Raw genomic sequence first — 16,422 nt, 5'->3', positions numbered from 1 at the left:
CAAAGTGCACCCATTGGTTGGAACACATCATTCTGATGCTAAAAATTAGCATCAATGCTAAGCTTGGGTAACATGCACCAAATAAGAGGAGAATCACAAGCATATTGACTAACATGGACTTACTCCATTCAGTATGTTAACCCCTAGAACCCGACGGACCGACCGGTGGGTCCAGCTGCCGGGACCTCGGCTCGCTCTGTAAACAAAGCCTCCACGTGCCTTTAAATTTTTTTTATTTTTTATTATCCGCTAAAAGAGGCTTTGATCTTTCAAAAACTATTCCGCATAAAGGTTTTGCCCAAAATGTTAAGTTTAAATTTATTTATACCCACTGAGGGTGTAAGAAATGTTAGTGTATAAGCTAAAATGAGCCAAAATGTTAATGTTAGCCTAAATGCTGCCATCACTAGCATGTTGTGTTACTTGCTCCATTTAGTTTGCTAAACGCAGCTAATAAATAGCAAAAATGCTTATTTTAAGTACCACCTTGCTTAGCGAGTTATCTCTAACTGTAAAAGTTAATAAAAAGAAAAAAGGTAATAAAAAAATCTTTGTTGTTAAGACCCTTAGTCTGCATAAGCCCAAAACAAGTCATTTTGAAAAGTATAGGGCTTTAATCTAAATATAATCTTCAACATGTATGGAAAACAACATGATCAAAGTTTTAAAAAATAGTAAATAATGATTAAGTCAGTTTTCACAGCTTTGTCATAGAGCTTTTATCCATAACATAACACAAATAGGAAAACATATCACAGTTTAAATATGAGTCACAGTGTCCACATCCGTCTAAAGTTACAGGAAGGAAAATGTTTTGTACTTTTAATGAGAAGATCATAAAAAACCTCTACAGTGTTTGTATTATTTAGGCTGTTTGGTGATTTTACACTTCATGACTTCTCTATGCATTGAAAAGCTCATATCGACATCAGACTTGAACTATTCCACATTTAATCCCATTGCAACCAAATATGATTTCACATGATTTTTACTGCATCACTGTGGAACTGGAGGGAAAGTATACTCAACTTTTCATGCTTTTGATGGAACAAACATGAAATAGTATTTTCTATTGATCACTCCCATAAAATCCTAATACAATTAATGAAAGTTTTCATCTGGACAAGTTCAAGGGGTGTAAAAACTTTAGCGAGTGGCGTCACACTTTAAGGAAGAGAGGTTTCATGTTGTGGGTCTAGGAAGCGGTCCAGCATCTTCTGGATGTTCTGGAAAGCATCTCTGCCAAGGTAGTCCACCTGTCCTGCCTCCCACATTCTGCGATGCTCTGCCTCTCTTTTTTCTGCCTGATGAAATGAAACGTGGCAGAAACAACAAAACCTTATCAGGTTTTCTTTAACAGGCTTTGTTATGATTGAAAGAACAGAATGTTTTCTGTGAAGAAAAAGTCCTCTATTATGGAGGCTTATTATTTCTCCTGTTTTATTTTTCTTTAGAGCTAAAGTACATGTTGGTTTCTGAAAAAAATAATGTGAAGTAAAGAATCTTTTCAACTCAATGTTTTCAGCTCATAAAAACTGAGAATCAATTAGACTGCTTCATTTCTTTCTTCAGTTTCAGTCACTAACTCTGCTTGTCTAATTTCACTGGAGTGCAAACAATACACTGGGCTCATTTATCCTGATTCAGGCAGTCTGGACTTGTACCATTTAGTAAAAACAGGTGATTTTTTATTAGTAATACAGTAAAAGATTATTTGACAGGCTCAGTTTTGTTTCTTTATTGATTAATAAACACAATTTTCTCCCAAAAGTGATCAATTTCAATTCATCTGACCTGAAATGAACTCAGCTCAACTGATTTGATCTTAACTGAATTAAACTTAATTGAACTGACTTGGACTAAACTTAGAATAATTGAACTGAATAGTATTGAACTGGGGCTGCACAGTGGTGCAGTTGGTGGAGCTCTTGCTCTACCAACTGGTTCTGGGTTCGATTCCCAGCCTGGTCTTTCTGCATGGAGTTTGCATGTTCTCCCTCTGTATGCTGGGTTCTCTCTGGGTATTCCAGCTTCCTCCCACAGTCCAAAAAAAAACATGACTGTCAGGTTAATTGGTCTCTCTAAATTCTCCCTAGGTGTGTGTGCGTGTGTGTGTGTGTGTGTGTGTGTGTGTGTCCTGTCTGTCTCTGCGACAGACTGGCGACCTGTCCAGGGTGACCCCACCTCTCACCAGGAACGTTGGCTGGAGAGGCACCAGCACCTCCTGACACCACTAGAGACAAGGGTGTTATAAAATGGATGGACGGATGTGAAATTGGATTGATTTGAGTTGAATTGAATTTAAATAAACTGAACTGAATTCAATTGGATTAGATTAAATTTGATTGAACTGAAATATTGAATTGAAAAGATACAAAGATAGAAAATGGACCTGTATGTCCAGTAAACAGTCTCGGGAAGACTTCAGTTATGAAAGATATGGAAAGTAAAATAAGTTTCCATACCGGCTGAGCGTCTCCATCTGCACTGCCTTTCCTGTCCTCCGTCCCTTCAGCTCCAGCACCAGGGGAGTCGCTGACCTCTGCTGTCTCTGTTGATGGAGACTCTTTCTCTAGGACTGGTGATTCCTGCTCTGGAGTTCTGTCTGTGTGAGGAGCCTTCAGACATTGAAGCCTTGTTACTAATCAGTGCACTTAAAATCTAACAAATCTCCCATAAAATTGAAATTGAAATGAACTGAAAGTGACAGAAATGTGATGTAGCTCAGAGCACCATACAGATAACAGACTGAGTGTTACTGCTGGAAGATTGTAGTAAACGCAGTGAAGCAGAGATCCTGATCTGCTGGAACTAACAAGAGCCACTTGGCCCATCTAATAAGCAGCCATCATAATTACCATGATATATTCCAAACATAAGTAGCTATGCTAATATGGCCTTTCATTCTGCTAATTAATAGTTTTATCAACAAATATTTTAATGACTACTCACAGAAAGAGCATGAAATTAAACAGAGTCAAAGGAAATGAAGTGCTCTCATTTCAGCTTCTCTCTTTTCTACCAAGGTCCCAGGAGATCACATTCATGAGGACTTAGTCCCGTGTTTTTCACACTGATTGGCTTTTCTATGATGTAAACCTTTTCAATTATGTATCAATTTTAATAGTTTTGGCTATTCGCATTTCATCAACTCAAAGCAAAGAGGCATTTAGACACACTGAACAAGACTTGTTGAAGTTCAAAGTGTTTTAACTCAAAGAGCTTTAAAAACCCCGGGGGAATTTTAAATTTAACCATCCACCATCTGCCCTGTTAGAAAATGTCAATAGGGTTAAATTTCACCTTTTACTGAATATATAGGAGCTTTGATAGTTAAAGGGATTTTTCAATAACTGCATGACCTGTAAGCTACCAGTTCAAGGTGTGTCAAAAACTTTTACTCCACGTATAGTGACTTCCAAAGTTGTCAAATCAGATTTAAGTTTTGATTCAGCGAATACAGATTCTTATAGTGCTTTTCAGAGTTGATGCAGGTCAACAACACGGAGCTTTCATCTCACCTTCATTTCTTCAGTGTGTGAGTGAAGACTGTTGGAGGATGGAGAAAAATGTGCAAGCAGTGAACTGGAGCTGTCCAAGTTTCCTGTAAATGGCATTTTGACCTGTTGTTCTTGGAACTGCAGAAAAAAGAAAGCTTGTTGTAACGTCATGTTGGCATCCAAAATCAGAGTCATGTTTCTGAGTTGTCTGTCACCCTGGATGTTCAAAGCAGCCTCAGTGGGTAGAAAGCTGGCTGCCAGCCAAGGACAACCAAAGCAGTCAGAGTCCGATGACCCTGACTGCTTTGGTTTTACACATATATATAAAAAAAAAAAAATTCCCTTCTCACCCTCCGTGGGTGGTCTCTTTCATCCTCTGAGCTCGGGTCCTCTACCAGAGGCCTGGGAGCTTCAGGTTCTCCTCCAGTATCTTGGCTGTGCCTAGAACTGCACATTTCTGGACTGAGATGTCTGATGTTGTTCCTGGGATCTGTTTGAGCCACTGCTCCAGTTTGGGGGTGACTGCCCCGAGGGCCCCGATGACCACAGGCACCACTGTGGTCTTCACCTTCCAGGCCTTCTCCAGTTCCTCTCTGAGGCCCTGGTATTTCTCCAGTTTCTCCTTTTTCCTGATGTTGTGGTCACTTGGTATTGCTACATCCACCACAACGGCTTTCCTCTGTTCTTTATCCACCACCACAATGTCCGGTTGGTTCTCCATTACCATCTTGTCTGTCTGGATCTGGAAGTCCCACAGGATCTTAGCTCGGTCATTCTCCACCACCTTTGGGGGTGTCCCCCATTTTGACCTCGGGGCTTCCAGTCCATATTCTGCACAGATGTTCCTGTACACTATGCCCGCCACTTGGTTATGTCGTTCCATGTACGCTTTCCCTGCCAGCATCTTGCACCCTGCTGTTATGTGCTGGACTGTCTCAGAGGCCTCCTTGCACAACCTACACCTTGGGTCTTGTCTGGTGTGGTAGATCTGAGCTTCTATTGCTCTGGTGTTTAGTGCCTGTTCCTGGGCGGCCAGGATGAGGGCCTCTGTGCTGTCCTTGAGTCCAGCTTTCTCCAGCCATTGGTAGGATTTCCTGATATCAGCCACTTCAGTTGTTTGTCGGTGGTACATCCCATGTAGGGGCTTGTCCTCCCATGATGGTTCCTCCAGCACCTCGTCCTCTGTTCCCCATTGCCTGAGACATTCGCTGAGCACATCGTCCATTGAGGCTTTGTCCTTGATGTATTTATGGATGTTAGATGTTTCATCCTGGACAGTGGCTCTCACACTCACTAGTCCTCTGCCTCCTTCCTTACGGCTCGTGTACAGTCTCAGGGTGCTGGATTTGGGGTGGAACCCTCCATGCATGGTTAGTAGCTTCCGAGTCTTAACATCCGTGGCCTTCATCTCTTCCATTGGCCAGCTAATTATTCCGGCAGGGTATCTGATTACTGGTATATATATATATATATATATATATATATATATATATATATATATATATATATATATATATATATATATATATATATATATATATATATATATATATATATATATATTCCTGGCCCAGGGTCTTTCTGCATGAAGTCTGCATGTTCTCCCTGTGCATCCATGGGTTCAAAAACATGACTGTCAGGTTAATTGGGTTAATTCTCCCTATGTATGTATGTGCGTGTGTGTGTGTGTGTGTGTGTGTGTGTGTGTGTGTGTGTGTGCGTGTGTGTGTGTGTGTGTGTGTGTGTGCGTGTGCGTGTGCGTGTGTGCGTGTGTGTGTGTGTGTGTGTGTGCATGGTTGTGTCATGTGGAGTGGTTGGTGGTGGTTAGGAGAGACACAGAGACCAAGGTTGTAGAAGAAAATGATGAATTTAATTAAGAGTTTAGCTCTTAAGAAATAATTACTGTTTAAACTTTACCTTTAATAACATAAAGTTACCTAATTTTTAAAGTGCAATCAGTAAAACTTTTATAACAAATTTATATCAGTAATGATTTCTTGGTTAATGTCAAGTTGTCATAAAGACATTTTGAATAATGTCAACTTTGTATTAAAAGTGTCATAATTTACTGAATGACGCTTTATGACAACAGTCATAAATATTCATGAAGGCTTATTCATGTTCATGACAGGTGTTATGTCATGTTTATGACAGTGTCATGACAGTCTTATTCAACCCCCTTCAAATAAAGTGTCACCAAACATTGCAATTTCAAACAGTGAAAAATGAGCAAAATCCATAAAAGAAAAGAGCTGAGCAATAAAACAGTAAACAGTTTCGGTACCGGTTGTTTGGGTCTTCTTGGAGTGGGCTGAGTGTCTGGAGCAGATGGTGTGTGACTGTGATATTCCTTCCACCACAGAGACTCAAACTGCTCCATACTCTGTGAGTGGCAGCCATCCCTCTGTGGGCTCCATGGCTTCCTGGCTCCTGCAAAGTGGACTATCTTTGCCTGGGGGCCAAACCTACAGGAAGAACAGCAACATGTTCAATACACTAGTCAGTGGGAAGCAGATTGGAGTCACACAGTTAGCCAGAAGTCATTTTTTCATATTTTTACCATCACACAAAGTTCAGGCTGCAGCTAAAGAAAGAAATACTAAAGTTTTGTTACAACTGATAAGAGAAGCATCATAACATCCCCTCTCACTTTATCATTGCTTAAAACTCTATTTATTTCAATAACTCAATACAAATAGATGGATGTACATTTTGAGGATATTCTACCTGAAACTAATAAAACATGACATTTATGGTCATTTCTAATAATAGTTATTACTTTTTGAGTTTCAGAAACTTGGAATGTAAATTAATATATTAGGGGTTATTGCAATAGCATCCAGGTGGCATGTTATGCTTCCTTGAACAGGTTAGGATGTATAGTATGTGTATAAAACACATCCTACAGATTTTTTGGACAAAATCATTCTTTGAAATTGAGATTTTAATCTGGTCAGTTCTGTCAATTTTGATCTCCTTCCAGAATAAGACTCTTATCACTTTAAATCCAAATAAGCTGCTGGCCACACCCCCAACGTAGCATTTACATTGCCACAGATGTGCAACTATACAGCTGTATATCTTTGAAAAGCAAAAGTTGAGCCTCCTGCACAACCAACAAGAATGCAGAAAGTGATTTCTGGATGGTAAGTCAACAACAAAACTCTTGCATTTTCCAGCAGCCATTGTACAGATCCATTATGTTCCAGATGTTTCTGAAATGGCTCTGAAATGTTTTCCAGACACCAAGAAAACGTTCAATTATGGCCAAAACCGTCTAGGCTACCAGGGGAATTATATAACAGCCAAGTTTGTTGCCGACACACTCACTGCTGGAAAGCTGGGAGGTAGGTGTACACAGAGCTGGCACACAGGTTGTAGATGAATGGCAGGTGTTTACTGATGTCTTCCACACTCCAACTGCTGAAGAATGAGTTTAGGAGGCCCTGATCTCCTCCTGATAATATAATATATAAAAAAAAGAAATTAGTAAAATATTAATTTGTTCTTACTTGACAGATTTGTCTCTCTGATCGCTGTGATTTGGGGTAAAAAAAAAAAAGGAATCTCAGCTCATCCTGTCATCCTGTCACATTAATCCCACTCCCAGCTGACTGAAACAAATCCAGGTTTTATTGCAACGCTGGTAGACAGCTGGAAAATCTGATGAGACATTTAAGTGTAAATTTAAGCAATGAATGAATCATGTTACTTCCTAAGATCTCTCTTGACTTTACATTAGCGTATTCAGTTGAGACATCAGTCCTCAAAGCAATCAGCCTTCTACTTTTTTCTTGCCTGCAGCTCAAACATGTTGTGATGCATTACCATCAAAGCTGCCGTGTTGCAGGGCGTGAGCCAGCAGGCTGGTGTAGGTGATCTTGGATGGTCTGAAGACAAACACGCCAGAATTAAAGCAGTCTGGCCAGCCAGGGTCAGGAGCGGCTGACAACTCGTCCCGTTGGAACAACTCGTCGACATTGCACAGGACCTGAGAAGGGACAGTGTGGGAAAATTTTTAATTTTACTCTATATTTTCATTCATAATTGAGTAAAAACTTTTGGACCACCTGTGAAGCTGTCAGCTAGATTCCAGATTCTCTGGTGCTAAACAGCTAAAAAAAAAAAAAATCATGGCGGGCAGAGGGACCGATGGATGAGATTCTCCTGGAGTTCCTTAAGGCTCTGGATCAAGGGTGGACAGTCCTGGTCCTCCAGGGCCGGTGTCCTGCCTCTCTTAGATGTCTCCCTGGTCCAACATACTTGAATCCAACAGCTGAGTCATCCCGACAGTGCAGTCAGGTTCTCCAGAGTCCTGCTCGCGACTTCATTATTTGACTCAGGTGTGTTGAAGTAGAGACACATCTAAAAATTGCAGGAGACCGGCCCTCCAGGCCTGGATTTGCCCACCATCTACAACAGTGTTTCTCAACCTTTTTTGGCCCAGCGCCCCCCCAGCCTTTATCCAGGTCCCTCACCGGCCCCACCAAAGAATTTATAGGATACTTTGCACTGACTATTATTTTATTATAAATATTACTATCACTATTGTAGATGTTTTGATTTTTATGCTTGTTTCTGTATTTATCATCAAAAATAATTTTCCTGAGAACAAAAAAGTAATGGGAACAGAAATTATTTTAACAGGCGTCTAAGAAAAATGCAATGAACATTCAAGTTAAAATCTGTAGGCCTGACAGCAGCCAATCAGAGTGGAAAAAATATTCTTATTTTTTGCCATTTTCTAGTTGTAAAATATTCCACAAAATGAGAAAAGATGTTCAACATGCCAGTTTAAACTTTAAACTATTTGCAAAACGACTGAGCTCTGCAACATTAAAACATGGATAGAACTGTAACTACATTAATCATAGCTCTTCTTGTAGGTTTCTGGTGGTGCAGCTCTGTGCTGCCTTCAGGAGAATGGGACATCAGAGTATCATCCATAAAATTTCACCCACATGGCATTTATTGCGCAAACCAGAGCTTTCAGTAGAAAAACAAAAGTTCCAGATCCTTTTAATGCCATAGAAATATGAGACAGAAACATGGATTATATCTTCATATAAACCTGTCTATTGATTTATAGATTAATAGTTTTACTGGACAGAAATTACAAAGAACAAATCTGGTTCTTAATCAAATCCTAATGAGTCAAATTGAAAGTGTCATGGAGTCATCAGCCTCATGACATTAACACTGACATGAAAAATAATATTGAAGAAATAAATAAATCAAATCTAATTAAAAACTTAAATAAGTGATAAGTTATTTACTGTTATGGTCTGTAAGATATATTTATTCTCAGTATTAGATGTGGTCTCAACCAGTGGTGGGAAGTAACGAAGTACTTTGTTACTGTACTTAAGTACAGTTTTCGTGTATCTGTACTTTACTTAAGTAGATTTAATAATAGATACTTTCTACTTTTACTCCACTACATTTTACAGTAAGTATCTGTACTTTCTACTTCACTACATTTCTACAAAACCGTCGCGTTACTAGTTACATCGTCACATTGAGCTTTTTTTCCGTTAAAATGTGAAGTTCAGGGTCTTAAGGTGGCGCCGTAAAATCCAAGCAATAACGTGATTTAGCGTCACTTGGAAGGAAACCTTAAAGAAAGGTAAGATCTGTGGACGTCATGCTAGCAAAGCTAGCTGTACTGACTGAGACACACATGTTGCATCTGCGATGAAAAAAAGTTGTCACTCATGCCATTGTGTGTTGACTGAGGTGTCGCCTATATGGGACAACGCTGTGACCAAAGTGCAATATAGTAATATGACATTCAGGAACGATCCGATTCTTCTGGACGGATCTTTACTAAGTCCTAAGGACTGAAGCCTCACTGAGAGCCGTTCTTTGTTCTTGTGTACACTGCAGTAGCTAACACATACACACGTTTATTTTATCGCCGTATAAGTAAAAGTTGAACGAACACAGAGCATGCTCATTGATTGATTTCGTCTCCTGTCATGGTGGCAAACATCGTAGTGGGAGGGAGGGTGAGAACAGTCATGGTGCTCCTTCTGCTTGGTTACTTGTTGCGCCGTTGGACAGTGTTCATAGTTGAACGTTATTTACCGTTAATTGCTGTTTCAGTTGTGGTTTCTGACATGGGCAATATGGGCAACGGTCCAGGGTGTTATTTTTCTAGAGATAGCAGGAGACCTCTGTGGATTGTTGCACAGCAATGAAAGCAAAACAGAATGAAATGAGTTTTAATTGATACTGGTTAAATAAATTTCAGCTCTAAGTATTTAACATCTAGGTGTTTTTATGGGAATGTGGATCTTTCAGATCAATCTGAGAACCAATTTTGATAGGTAAACTTAATTTTATTGTGTCATGTAGCGCAGGGCGCTGCTGGTCTTGGTCTCGGTGGTCTTGACTACAACTCTGCTACGTGGCTCCTCGGTTGCATGTTCTCCCTCACCCACCTTCTTTCCATCGCCTTTCTGTTGGATTTCTTTCTAAATAAATGTCACTAATGAAGTTCATGCTATGTTAGGACAGGAGACAAGATGTTTCCATCCCTGAAATTATGATTCATAGAATCACATATCTAAGTATAAACTGTTACAGAGAATAAACACAATAAGAACACTTTGTTCATTAAAATGGCACATTTCTTATGTATTAAAATTAAATACGATCAGTTCACTTAATGATATTAGCGATTAGGTTATGTATTCAGCAAGTACTTTTACTTTTAATACTTATGTATTTTTAAAAGCCAGTACTTTTTTACTTTTACTTAAGTAAAATGTTAATGTGGTACTTTGACTTTTACTTGAGTACATTTTTGACTGTGTATTTGTACTTTTACTTAAGTACATTTTTGGAGTACTTTCTCCACCACTGGTCTCAACAAACCCATGGCACTTCAACAATATTATTTTACCTTTTATCTGGAAATAGTGTCTGTTTATTCTTACCATACAGTCCTCTGTATTAATTATTGCTCTAAAGGTCTTGCCATACCAGTTTATTCCTCTATATTTACTTTAGTTTCTTAGTTTATTCTTGCATTTTCTTCTTCATTCATTTCCATTTAGTTTCCTTTGATTAGTATTATCCTCTCTTGGTTTATTGTATCACTTTAGTTTCTTTCCTGTTGTTAGATTTATTTTATCATTTATTAACCATCATTAATCTTCACTCATCACCTGCTGCGCCGCCTAATCGTCATGTGTTTCACATCATGTGTTGATTTTTCACTGTTCAGCGTCGGATTCTCTGTTTTTATGCCATAATTCACATCTAGTTCGTCACTCCGTTTTATGTCCCGCTTCTCCTGTTTCAGAGTTTTGCGCAATGTGCGCGTCGTTTTATTTTTTAACCCCCTAAGGTGCAGGGTGTATCGATGGGGAAAAGGCAGACTGACATAAACCTTTTAAAACAACGGAAACAATTTCTGCTTTCTAATTATTGAAATTTAAAAGTGCTGTGTTATTCCATCACCCCCGTTTCATACCGGACCACTTACAGCTCCGGTGTTATCGCTATAAAATGAACGCTCTCTATCATGGTATCACCATGGAGGGATTTCTTTATTTAAATGGTTCATTTTTCAGAGGGATACAAAGTGAAGGTATCGTGATTTAAGTTATTACATGTTCATAAGAGTTTTTCTGTTGTCCTTCCATGGTAGCGGCCGCTTTCAAACGGTGAAGCTACTAGCAGGAGCGGAGCTGCGCCAAGAAGCTACAAAGAGAAGAAGAGCTGCCATTGATACAGTTGCAGCCAACCATGTTTTACTGTTACGAAATACAGTTTTACCAAGTTGCTCAAAGGCTAAACTGGTATTGTTCTGCATTTAAGGTGTAAAGTTTACCTTCAACCAAACGCCCCCCAAAGGAATCCCAGCGCCCCCCTTTTGTAAAAGTTTCCACCAGCGCCCCCTGCCGTCATCTGAACGCCCCCTGGGGGGCGATAGCGCCCACGTTGAGAACCGCTATACTAGAGTGTGAGGCAACTGGGATGAGGACCAGTGCCTCCAAATCAAGGCCATGGTTTAGAGCCAGAGAAGGGTTATGGTTACTAGCGCCGTAGGAATGAGATGAGATGAGATGAGATGAGATGAGATGAGATGAGATGAGATGAGATGAGATGAGATGAGATGAGATGAGATGAGGTCGTGGATGCAAATGTCTGAAATGAGTTTCCTCCACTGCTGCTTCTCCATGTCAAGAGGAACCAGTTGAGGTTTAGGATGCCCTCTGGGCACGTCCCAGTGGGAGGAGATCCAGACCCAGAACATGCTGGCTGGTCTCAGCCACTTAATCAGATGAGTTGGTGAAGTGGCTGTGGATGCTTCAGTCGAGAACTTCGAAACAGAGACAAATATTTGTGTCTGTTTCAAAGACATACAATGTTTACTAACCACAGTGAACATTCTATGACCTCAGGAACCTTATATTGTAGCTTGTAGCTTGGCCTTTAAACATGCCTGCAGCCAGCAGGACACATTTTCACTGACTTCACAGGCCGAGAAATCACAAGAACAAAGTCCAGCTGAAGATGTCAGGGTTCATATGTTGGAGATAAGCAGGAGATCAGGAGGTCAGAACAGAAGCAAATGAAGACTACCAGATTGATGTGTGTTGACTCATGACCTAACTGCATTGTTCTATAATTAGGATCAATTGAAATTGGTCTACTTGACTTGAAATCTGTTTGTATGACTAGATTAAACAGACCTAATTTTCTGAAGTCATGTGATGTGAATATTTGCTTTAAAAATTAACCGAATTGAATTGTGACACTTGTTCATCTATCCATCATGCATCCATCATCTCTTGCTAATCCAAGATTGGGTTATGGGTATGATCCAGGATGATAACCTAGATATCAGAATCAGAATGCTTTTATTGATATTATACGGAAGCACAACGAAATTTGTTTCAGTACAGAACAAGGAAGACAGGGTACATGTGCCCGCTCCCCGAAGGGGACCCACCCTTTAAGTTCATCCCTCTACCATGGAGAGGATTCCTCCAGCAAGTCTTCCAATTTTTCACGCACCAATATTTTCACGAACCAGCGAAACACAAGGCAGACTGAACTCCCTAAAGTGGAATATTCCCACTAAACTCACCAGTGTATCAGCATCCAGGAAGACACATTTGTTGTACTGAGTCAGATTCCAGCAGTGGAGTTTAGTGAAGGTGACGCCAAGCTCAGGACGTCCCAGCATGGACAGATGGAGTTGGTCCTCGCTGTTCTTCACATCCACAGTGATGACTTCATCAAAGACATTCTCAAGAGCTTTTCTGCTCAAAAGGATTTCAATTAGTCAGAAAGTAAATTGTAACTCATAACAAAGTACTATTTGAATTACTTGGTTCAAATGTATATGTTTATTTTGTTCTTTAAGTTCTAAAAACACAATGTGTTACCACTCAGTGAGTAAACCTAGCTGCTTTGTTTCATATCCAAGGAACAAGACGAAAAAGGTTCATTGCAAAAAAATGTTTCATTTCTTTAAAGGGATGATGTTATGTATTTTCAGGCACATAGTGCCTTTTTATAGCACAATCAAGCACAACATTCAGTTGTTCTAAAAATGATATATACATAAAAGAAATTTGATTTCATAATTTAACACCTTGATATTGGGCCTATGACTTTAAGAAACTCTTGCTCTTTCTGTTATGATGCCTTCAGGAAGTCACCGTAACGTCGCTCCTCTATTAACCCTTTAACAATGTGGTATTTTTGTATTGAATCCTATGATAGGTTTGAGTTTATCTTAGACATTTACAGAATAATTATTGGAACTCAAAGTCAGAAAGAAATGAGTCCCCAACCTTGACTGGTCAGAGATGTTTGGGGTCACCATGACGACTATGCAGCGAGTTGTTCCATGCCGTCGCAAACTTCTGGCCACCACTGTTGCCCCCTGGCAGTAGGAGTCTGAGGTGGCCAGGGTAACAAAGGCCTCACCAGCTGCACACACAATGGAGACATAAGAATTAGTAGTGCAAATATTGCAACGTTTAGCCATCAAATATATAAAAGAACAAAACTTTATGGATTGTTTGTTCTGAGTTTCTCTCTGTCGTTCTATTATGGACCAGCTGTAGCAGGTGTGTGGCTGCAGCTCCATAATCCTGGCCTGCAGCTTGATATGGAGGCATGTAACCTTATGTCTGAGGACAGTGTTAGATTTCACTTGGTTCCCTTTTTGATTTGAACCAGAAGAAGCAGAGAGTCTGTTCTCATTTCAAACAAACTACCCTGTCATATTGTTAATAATTCAACATCACAGAGAGACTATCACAGTTGGAGCTAAAGAGCAGTGAGCAGAAAACATGCAGCAGCTTATCAAAGCATTTTTTTTTTAATTTGTGCATCTTGAAACATGCTGAGCCCACTAGCGGTAGGATATTTGGAGAATCTGACATTAAATCCATGATGGAATCCATAGATCCCATCATTTATATGAAAAGTAGCTTCCTACCTGACATTTCTTTTCTTCAGTCAGTACCAAATCCTGGAGGTTTACTTTTCCTCAGGGGAGATGAGGAGCAAACTACGCCTGCATGCTGCCAGTCGTCAGTGGTGACATCAGAACAGTCAACAGCGAGGGTACACCGGTGCACCAGCTGGATCTGGGACACTTCCTAAATCCTCACTGTGAGCATAAATCTGCCACTGTGATGTGGAGTCACACCTCAGTCTGCTTTTAATGGGGGAGTAAATCAGGAAGCAGAGGCCTTGCTGCTACTCTCCTCTGATGTGTTTGTCCAACTGGTCATTCAACTAGCAGGAAAGGGGGCTTGGCAACAAGGGTTGTGCAACAGCACAATCTCTTACTCTGCTGATAACCCACTCAGGAGAGCGTTGCTTTTCACTTTCCACATCAGCCATGTGTAAATAACCTATAACCATGAGTCTCAAACATTCACTGCCTTGCGATAGGATTTACTCCTCTTGAACCTTTTCTCGTTTTATCTCATTAAAAATCCTAATTTTGTGGGAATCTTCCACCAGATTGCATATAAAGCAACTGTTCATATCTTTCTTTGTCCTGGATTTTGACTAAGTCATTCTAACGCATGAATGTGCTTTGAGCTCAGCGATTCCTTTCAAGGGAATGGATTTGGATGGAAGCCAAAGCCCAGCCTCAGGTCTTCTGAAAACTCAAACAGGGTTAACCCTAACCCATCCAGGAATGTCCTGGGTTTGGCTCCATCTGCCTTCTTCTCAAACTGAGCAGCTTCTCTGTTCCTTCTGAAGAAAAGCATTTCCACAGCATGATTCTGCCTTCTCTATGGTTCACAGGGGGGGTGGTGTGTTAAGGCCATCATCAGTTTTCTGTGCACAGTTCTTCAGATACAGATCAAAATCACTTTCCACATAAGGACAATTACTTATTGACAACCCTATGTAGCCTCTTATTGTACTGTTAAGCAACAACTGAGAGTCTTCAGTCAGAGGCTTCGTCAGAACCACTGTAATACAGACTGCTAAAGGAGATCCTTCTTTCTGCAGCCATCATCATCCGCAACAAATCTTTGAAGAAATTTGAATAAAATGGGTTAAGACATTTATTTTTCTTTGTGAGTTAATATAGTATTTTTTAAATTGAATTTCCGAATTGATCAAAACCAATTAGGTTATTGTACAATTTAAACAGCCAACATTGTCTGCTGTGAAGATCTTTGTTACCTCTGACCTTTCTCTGAAGATATAAATGCTCTTTGACCGAATAACGAGTATTTATAAATAGGACTTACTCTACACACCTTTAACAAACTGCAGCACGTGTTTTAGCCTGATGACAGCTGTTGGCTTTCTGCCAACAGCTGTCTCAGTTTTTCAGACAGCAAAAACTCAAAGACAGCTTTGTAATTTAAATCTAGACAATAAGACAAGACTTCTTGTGAGTTCTTCAGTGTTACACTTAAATATTTCAGGTATTGTGGCTTTTCCCCTAGATTCTCTGTTGATTCTGTCAGATTTAAATAAGGAAGCTACAAAAAAACAGTCAGGAATAAAAGACAGACATATTTCTGATAACTGGATAGGAAATAAAAGAGGAAAACAGCAAACTTTTTCATGCTTTATTTTCTTTTTTTACACATTGGACCAGGAAAATATGGAAATCAAATTCTAGACTTTCAAGATGAGAACAAGTCCTGTGTATTTAGTTTCATTCATCTGCTGAAGAATATCATCCCCAGAGCCTGATACTGTCACTACCATGTGTTGAGAATAAATTATTCTGTTTTCCTTCTATCTATTGTAGCTAGTTGCTAAGCTAAAGCTAAGCTAAACCTAAAGGAAATCACATGTTAGGAAATGCAAATGAGAGCTGGGGTAAGGGATGACACAATAGGTAACGCCCTCTTTAGGGCGTAGCTCAGAGAGACAGAGGGAATGGAAACCTCTTGTGGGATGTCAATTGGACTCTTAGCTCTTAAAGTTAGCATGTCAGAATGGACCAGCTGTATTTTGGTATTAATACATGGAATTCATGAATTCAACTCACTGACTCTTCTTTAGCCTCATACATCGAGAACTCAGCATGGAGACCGGATAATTCTCCTCACATGGTTTACTAATGTTCCAACAAAGCCTTTACAAAACAACTGCAGCCATACTGTTAATAAGGACAGAATAATACAAATCCATTCCATATTTTTAAAAAATATTAGAGCAAAAAATAAATGTTTTTTTTTTTTTGTATTATTTTCCTTCTACTTCACAGAAATGTTTTACTTTGTGATGATCTATCACTCCCAGAAAAATAAATGAAAGTTTGCTGTAATGTGACAAAATATGAAAATGTCCATGTTACACTGCAGGACACTGTAAAAAGATATCACACAATTACTGGCTAGCCCTTAAATATATTTTTATTATTTTGGCAGTAAAACATTGAGATGATCCAAAGTTTCATTGTGGCTAA

At 39.6% G+C, this 16,422-nt stretch overlaps 1 protein-coding gene across 1 annotated transcript; it reads right to left on the bottom strand.

Annotated features, from left to right (window-relative positions):
• Window positions 1-694: 694 nt before the first annotated feature.
• Window positions 695-14,319, bottom strand: gyg2 (glycogenin 2). Its single transcript, XM_088015090.1, has 9 exons — window positions 13,969-14,319; window positions 13,316-13,454; window positions 12,604-12,778; window positions 7,329-7,491; window positions 6,831-6,957; window positions 5,785-5,965; window positions 3,522-3,638; window positions 2,466-2,618; window positions 695-1,304 (listed from the first exon to the last, which is right to left on the bottom strand). The coding sequence occupies exons 1-9, from the start codon at window positions 13,973-13,975 to the stop codon at window positions 1,167-1,169; spliced, it is 1,200 nt and encodes a 399-aa protein (XP_087871216.1). The 5' UTR covers window positions 13,976-14,319; the 3' UTR covers window positions 695-1,166.
• Between the last annotated feature and the right edge of the window lie 2,103 nt (window positions 14,320-16,422).

This window comes from Poecilia mexicana, unplaced genomic scaffold, assembly GCF_051168715.1.
Source record: "Poecilia mexicana isolate PSO_F unplaced genomic scaffold, ASM5116871v1 scaffold_2, whole genome shotgun sequence".
Classification (NCBI taxonomy): domain Eukaryota; kingdom Metazoa; phylum Chordata; class Actinopteri; order Cyprinodontiformes; family Poeciliidae; genus Poecilia; species Poecilia mexicana.
Note: the sequence above shows the minus strand (reverse complement) of the source record. Positions and strands in the feature narration are given on the sequence as shown.